The following is a 7,990-nucleotide window of genomic DNA, read 5'->3' on the forward strand; positions in this document are numbered from 1 at the left end:
ATGTTTTACAAATGTTAAATCAATATATTGTTTTCTGTAAATAAGTGAACAGGATAATTTTCACATCATTTTGTAGCAAAAACTCTAGTCTACCACATTCTCAAAAGTCTTGTGAACAAACGTTCTGTATGTGTTTTATGGCCTTATTTCAGTGACTTAAAAAAATTAGTTTTTCACTAACCATGCATAAACATTGTTTTCTCAAAAACACAAACATGTACTTTCATGCTGCTCACAAATTATTGTAGCCCAGTTTGTGCTGAATACAGTGTTATCAGACTTTAGCCATTAAAATTGTTTTAAGATACTGAAAAAAACACAAATGTCAGGGAATGCCAAAACTTCTCCAGGGCCCCAAAACACCCTCAGACCCCAGAGGGTTAAATGGCAAAAACTTTTGCTGTCATTGTTTCAACCTTAATGTAGGTTATGGTCCGTGTTTTACTGATGTAGAATTGTTTACAGTCTGTTTGGGTTCTTAAACGTTTAAGATTTTATATATAATTGTTAATTTAACTTTAATTAAGATACTGTAGTTATTTTCTTAATTTGTCATGACAGATGTTTGCATCATGACAACTTTATAAAAAAAAATGGCCACAATGTTTAAGAGGTTTTAAATAAACAGTAGCACAGTGTAGCGTAGTTTGTGATAATGCTTGGTATTTCTTTGGTGCTGTTAAAACCACCACAACAAACTTGTAGCTCTTTTATGAAATAGTAGTAAATCGCATTTTAAATCGCAAATCGCAGTTTTGATCAGAAAATTCGCAATTAGATTTTTTCTCCAAATCGTGCAGCCCTAGTAAGTGGGCTGAATTTAATAATGCACTCATTGTGGTTCTGACTCTGATGCCAAAAAGACCACCTCAGTATTACAGCATGCCATAATATTAGTAAAGGATTGTGTTTGCAATTATCAAAGTTAAAATCAATACCAATCATTGTCACCTAACATTATGTACTTCTGTTTGATTTTATTTATTTATTTTTCCACAGTACATCTTTGGGGAGTTCAGCCCAGATGAGTTCAATCAGTTCTTTGTGACTCCCCGCTGTTACGTCGAGGTAAAATATTTTCACACTTGAATGCACCTTGAAGGCACATGAAATGTTATGCTGTCCAAAGCCGTTTTTAACCTTTAGAGAAGTAATTACATTTACTTTATTGTTGTTTGTAATTGCCATTATTCTTCTAAATGTAATATAATTCTGTATTACCATAAGGATATTGTGGTGAGGTGGAGCTTGTTTTTTTGAGTTTAACCCTTTGACGCGTACGATCACACCGGTGTGATTAGAACTTTCAGTGCGTCACGTCATCAACTGCTGAATTTAAATGTAAAATAACATTGTATTTTGTATTTTCCACTTTTCCCTACTCGTGTGCAGCAGTTTAGCACAAAATGAAAATCTTCTACCCTAGTCAGTGTTTAATTTATACATTTGTTTCATTGCAAATTTAAATGGCAAATTTCAATGTGAAATTAAATGTGCAAATGTTGAATCATCTGAAGTTGAATTTGACACTACACTTTTGATGTCAGTTAATAATAATAATGGTACATATACGTTTACTTTAAATCTTGCTCCAATTTGTTACACAAGGTATGGGAAATGTAACTTAAAATATAGATACATTGCTGTCTTGCATGTTACATTGCCAATGTTATGCTACCATACTCTCCATCCACCTTTTTCCCCTCCTTTTCTTCTGTACAAAAAAGTCATTGTTATTTAGCACGCTACATCCTCTGTCTGTTTTAATTGCGAATTAAACTCTGGCCTTGCACTCCAAAGTACGCTATAAAAATTGTACCTGTGTTTAGTTCAGATAACGTGCTTTTAAATTTGTAGGTTAGAAAGGTTTGTTTGTGTACATGTACTTTTATTGACTTCATGTGTTTTAATCTCATGCAAATTTCTTATCAGCTTCCCCCATTCAATGATAAAGTCTCCTGTGTCAGCCATTCCTCAGGTAAGATCAAAGCCTCACTTGAATGTTGCTACAAGTATTGATTCAGAAGTAAATATGAGTTATAAATTATGAAATACTTAACAACAATTACTCCCACATGAGCACACACAATGGTTTTCGTGTATTATGCATTGACCATAGCTTACATCTTCACACATGGAAAACAAAATTCATAATATTAATTTGTCCTATTCACATCCTAATCCTAAATTGGTAGAATGGTCCTCATTCATCACGGAGTTGAATATAAACCTCCTTAGGCTATATGCCCATCTCTGTAGTTCTAATAATCTTTCCCGAGACAGTATCATATTGCCCTCTCAGGTAGTTGTGACCTTCACCCTCATCTGTATCAATTATTTAGGAGGTTACTGCACTCCTGCTGTGCCTTACATAACGGAATCATTGAGACGGCAGGTTTGCGGTGAGTTTTCGGTCCACTACACAGTGCCCTACTCTTCTGTTTATGTTGCAGAACTCAACACTCGGGTCTTAAACACTGACAGCTTTCTAAACCTTCCCCTTTTTCAACCTTTAAACCCTTACTTCTCATTTTTGCCTGTCCATTTAATCTTTGGAGCTTTGCATGCCTAGGTGCTGGCGTCTCTCTGGCGCATATATGCATCTACCTGCAGTGCTTGGAGTTGGCGGGAGACTTTTGACATTTTTATTTTTATTACTTTTCTGGAAATTCTCTTCCAAAACCCATCACATCTCGAGAGTGGACTGAGAATGTGACTTCATGGACCGTCTTTCAGGACCTCTAACTTAACCTGAAAATGTGGCAGTCTTGACAGTCCACAACCTGCTTATGAGTTCGTCCTTCATGCTTTCCTAAAATAAAACCTCTAAAATGAATACTAACAGAGGATGTGGTCTTATCTATTCATTTATCCACTGCTTGGGAACTTCTTCCCATGATGACTTCTGGTTGCTTTGATTTTGCTGATTACTGGCTACTTTTAAGACTCAAAGTCTTACAGTAATTGTGACTTGCATTCACTAACGCTGTTTCATTCACTATCCTTCACTGCTTAGTCTGCACAGTTCAGTACCACAGTCACTTCTTTTGTATCCTATCAGATTTGTTGTATTTGATTAATAACTACATGATTTGTTGTGAATACAACTTAGTTCATATTTTTAGCCTTTAGTATAACTTATTGAATAATCAAGTTAAGATTTGGAACTGGAAACTTGTCTAATTTAAAATGGAGAACTTCCCTGTGAAAATTCCAGTTTTGTTGTGCCTTTTTACATGTATGTCAATCTAACTGAGATGTTTTGATCTACAGGAGACGACTACCAGCATATCGAGTTTGGCGTGGATGAGGTAATGAATGCGGAGCCTGTGGCAGTGAAAGACTCACTGTACAAAGTCTCCAGCACTCTAAATCCTCAGGCCCCTGAGTTCATCTTAGGCTGCCAACCATCTCAGAAGGCCCTTCCAACAGCCACGCCAGTCGCTGATATCCCAGATGGCGCCGACTTCGACTCCCTATGCTGCAGCAACTCCGAGACCTCAGTCCTGGGCGGCCACCAGGCCTGCTCGGACATGGATGGGGTTTCGGGCGGCTTGGGGCAAAGGAAGAAAAAGAAAAAACGGCCGCCGGGATACTACAATTACCTGGAGGGTTCCAACAGCAACAGCACCGGTATGGCCACAGATGGAGTGGGGGCCTCAGGCCTGGTTAACGGACATGCGCCAAATGCTCCACTCCTGGGTTTAGAGGCCATGGTAGGGGAAGTGCTAGCTGGGGCTGAACTCATTCCCCCAAATTCTGTAACATCCAGCACATCCACACTCCAAACCGCCCCTCTTTCCCATCAGAGGACATGTGAAAGCCCTGACAATTTGACATTGGACTTGACGAGCGGAGCTGCCACTTTGCCAGACAGAAACGGTGCAGCTTCTTTGTCTACTTCATCTTCGTCCTCTCAGAGCAGCGGGGTGGCACAGAGTGCCAGGACTGCAGAGCAACATGCAGAACCCCCAGCTCTAGAGAGTCCAGTACTCCTGGGTAACGGAGGGCACAGCTCCTCTCCTCCATCTCCTCTTCCCCCTGCTGCTGCTGTGGCCACCCTCACAACCACAATTCCTGCTACTACTGATGAGAGGGAGGCCGAGGGCTCGGGCGAGGCTAACGGGCTGCCAGAGACTGCCTCGGTTGTCGGAGCCGCAGACGGACTCCAAGACCCAACTGAAATGGGCGAGGTGCAGTCAGCTTCCTCTGTAACCCCTCTCTCCTTAGACTCTGAAGTTCAGCTGGTAGTCTCGCCCGTTCCCACTGCAGCTGTCGCCAACCCCCCAAAATCCTGGGCCAGCCTCTTCCACAACTCCAAGCCTCTGCCTGGAGGTCCTCAGGCTTACGTTGAGGTGAAGAGTACGCTTGCTGTCGTCGCGCTCCCTCTGTCTGCCTCCGAATTGCCTGAAAAGACCAATGAGGTGCGCGAGGGCCCTATCCCTGTGTCTGAAGACCCTATGGCCCCAAAATTGGCAGGTAAAATGTGACATGAATATGTTAATGGTTTTAAGTCCATACCGCAAAGAATGTTGTATTGCACGCAACATGTCTATTAACTGGTTGTGCTCCGTAGTCATATCGTCCTATCGCCAGCCTGTGATATTGCAAATACATTTTAATTATTTACTTTGTTTCATTGCCAGAGAGTGAACCAATTCCAGGGTAAGGCTAAAAGCAGCCTAATGTTAGTGGAATCTATTAACTAGGGCTGCATGATTAATTGAATGTGATTGTCATGCGCATCTTGTCAGTAAAGCCGGTTCTGTAATCAGTTGTAAATCTCCATCACGTGCTTTCAGATGGAGCAGCATTTACTACACAGAGCCATAGTTCACTGACAAGCTACGCAAAATCGCGTTCATAATCGCAGACGATATAATCGTGCGATAATGAAAATTAAGAAATCGTTCTGCGATTATGAAAGCTGTGTGCGTATACTTTATTATAATAAACGTTATAATAAGATGAACTCCGATAAACCATATATTGTCGTAGTCGTGTGTTTATTAGTCAAGTCGAATCAATGAAAGCAGTTAAATCTTCTGTTTATTCAACAACTGCTATAGGGATTTCCTGATTTCTTCTGCGTGGCGTATTTGGAGTTTCCACACGAGAGCGCCCTCTGGCCTCGGATGAAGATTTACTGCTGATCACAGAACCGTGCTTCACTGAAAGATACGCATGACAATCGCAGCTTTTGCCTAATCGCCTTTGCGATTTAATTTCGATTAATCGTGCAGCCCTACTATTAACCACACATTATATCTTTTTAGTCAAGTAGCATATGGATGTCATGTCATAAAATATTTTTTATATGACTGAATTTGCATTTAACATAATTTAATAAAAGCATTCTAAGTTACTAATAAATATAATGCTTACATTTCCACAGTTATTCAAACAGCAGCTACAGAAAACGAGCAAGGAACATTTACATTATCAAAGAACATCAATGACATCAATCTAGCGCGAGTTTATGCACTTTTAAAAAAAACACTCCTGTTATAATCAGTGAAGCTATCTACACTGTATGATGAATAAATCTCTTATACTTACATCGTACGTACATCTGCATTTTGTTGTTTATGATGAGAGAATTTGCGAGAGAGCAGAATTCAGTCAGCGAGCGCGCGCACTCAACAAATCTCCGTTTCAGCCATGACTCTTCTGAACTCCTGGCCATTGCATTCATAAGCTCAACAGAATTGTGTGTGATTGGTTATAACGCTTAACATTAAAAACGTGTATAAAGTAATATGATGGAACAAATAAACCCTAATATTAATTAGATATAAAAATACTAGCCTGATAATTCTAATAATAATAATAATCGTCTTGATATTGTCAAAGGCATCAGCCACAGGCGATATCTCTGACTATCATCGATACATGATACTATTGTCTATCAGCACAACCATAAAGCAAATGCTTGCTTACTCATTTGCTTACAGGGATAGTTCACCCAAAAATTAAAATGTCATCATTTACTCGCCCTCATATTGCTTCAAATCTATGAAACTTTCGTTCATCTTCAAAACAAAAATGAATATATTTTTAATAAATTCTGATAGGTTTCTGTCCCTTTATTGAAAGTCTATTCCACTAAAACTTTAATGCTTCAAAAAGTTTGTAAAGACATATTAAAAATAATCTATATGATGAACAGATTTAATTTAGGCTTTTATTCTCCAAGTTTGGTCAATGCAAATTCATGGAGCAAATAAAATATTGTAAACAGAAGCTCAACAATACTTACAATGAGGTTTGTTCTCGTGTCACACAAGCACGTTTAAGCCTAGCTGATGTGTTGATGTATGTGCTTTGATCAATCAATTTATATTGATCTAAATTCTGTTCCTTTTATAAAGCGATCATGTCTTCAGAAGACTTGGAATAACCGCTTTATTCATATGGATTACATTTACTGTGACTTGATTAACGTTTGGACATGACAAAAGTTTGGGTGAGCAGACTTTCAATGGGGGGATAAAGATCTCTTAGATTTCATTAAAAACATCTTTATTTCTGTTTTGAAGTTAAGGATTCTTATGGATTTGGAGCAAAATGAAGGTGAATAATTGATGAGTTTAAATATTTGGGGTGAACTATTCCTGTTTTTTTTTTTTTTTTCAATGTTTCATATGGTTGACATGATCAAGGCCGCAGCATATTTAGACAAACCTTGGTTTAGGTAGAAATGTCCTAGTTATTAACAAGCTAACGTTTGTTTGCTGACATTTTAGATTATTTAGAATTTAAATGTTCAGTGTTGATCTGTTAAAATGGAATCAACTCTTAAAGAAATTTCTGAAAAGTTCACTCTCCTTGCATCAAACCATGTGCTATTTATTTCTGTCTTTAAAAAAATCTTCAAGCTGCTCTTTTGCCTACAATGACTATTTATAGTGACCGTCTGTCGAGGTCCAAAAATGACAAAAACACAATGAAAGTGGTACATTCATCTTGTACTGTATTCCACATGAATTTGGACATTACTACTGTCTTCACATACTGTTTTTTTTTTTTGTCTACTATATAGTAGGGCAGTATGTACTTTTGGATGCAGCCAGTGATCTCTTGCTATATAGAAGAAAGCTGAGTAAATGTTCCTTAGATTTCCCTTTTGTATTTCAGAAAAGCAAAAAATGTGAGGTTGGAATGACATGAAGATGAGTAAATAATGACAGAAAGTTCATTTATGTTGAAACTATTCCTTTTGACTCAGTGATTCATGTTTCTGTCCACAAGATGGCAGCAGCAGCATGTTTTGCTGATTTGCTGGCTGCACCCATAAGCCCCCTCTGTAGCTCCTAAACACTCCAGACAGGCTATTAGGACCTCTTTGCTCACAATTCTTTTAAAAACCACATTTTCTCATCCTGTTGCTCAAATTAATCATGGCATGTCTTCAAGTAAAGGCCCACCCAGGTGCTGTGTTTGCTCATCATATTGCTAACATTAATGCTCAGAATGAGAATTCATGGGAATCCCAGTCTGTCTCCATCTGAAGTACAAAAGCAGGGTGGTTTTTCATCCAGAGCCTGACTGCTGATTGGCTTACAATGGCTACTGCTCATTTTAAAACGGTGTCCTCCTGATTTCTTGATTTTGGAACCAATCACAAACTCTCCACTGCTTTAAATCCTTCTTTGGGTTTCCCCTGCTGTTCCTCAAATATGAGAAATCTTGCGCAAGAAAACGGTGATAATTTCAAAATATCAGACTTGTAAAACGACTGCCTGGTGTATTGTGTAGACTTGCCGTATTATGACTGGACACATTCTATTGATCTCAGCATTGGCTTATGTGCCACTTGAACATTCTAGACTCTTCTCCTGGGTAAATGCATGTTCTGTTGCATAACAGGAAGAGCGTCTGCTTGATTGATGGCATTTATGTGACTATTTCCGATGTGTTTTTCTTCAAGGCTGCTAATGGAGATGGTATTTATTAGGGATGCACCGATACCACTTTTTCCAGTACTCGC

At 38.7% G+C, this 7,990-nt stretch overlaps 1 protein-coding gene across 1 annotated transcript in view; it reads left to right on the forward strand.

Annotated features, from left to right (window-relative positions):
* Positions 1-7,990, forward strand: part of LOC107715442 (ubiquitin carboxyl-terminal hydrolase 10-like) — a 36,501-nt gene that overhangs the window by 16,561 nt on the left and 11,950 nt on the right. Inside the window, exons 2-6 of the mRNA XM_016521586.1 lie at positions 1,000-1,068; positions 1,933-1,978; positions 2,343-2,402; positions 3,274-4,486; positions 7,931-7,946. Coding sequence (XP_016377072.1) covers positions 1,000-1,068; positions 1,933-1,978; positions 2,343-2,402; positions 3,274-4,486; positions 7,931-7,946 — 1,404 coding nt within the window. The remainder of the gene's footprint in view (positions 1-999; positions 1,069-1,932; positions 1,979-2,342; positions 2,403-3,273; positions 4,487-7,930; positions 7,947-7,990) is intronic.

Source organism: Sinocyclocheilus rhinocerous, unplaced genomic scaffold (genome assembly GCF_001515625.1).
Source record: "Sinocyclocheilus rhinocerous isolate Xijiao unplaced genomic scaffold, SAMN03320098_v1.1 scaffold539, whole genome shotgun sequence".
NCBI lineage: Eukaryota > Metazoa > Chordata > Actinopteri > Cypriniformes > Cyprinidae > Sinocyclocheilus > Sinocyclocheilus rhinocerous.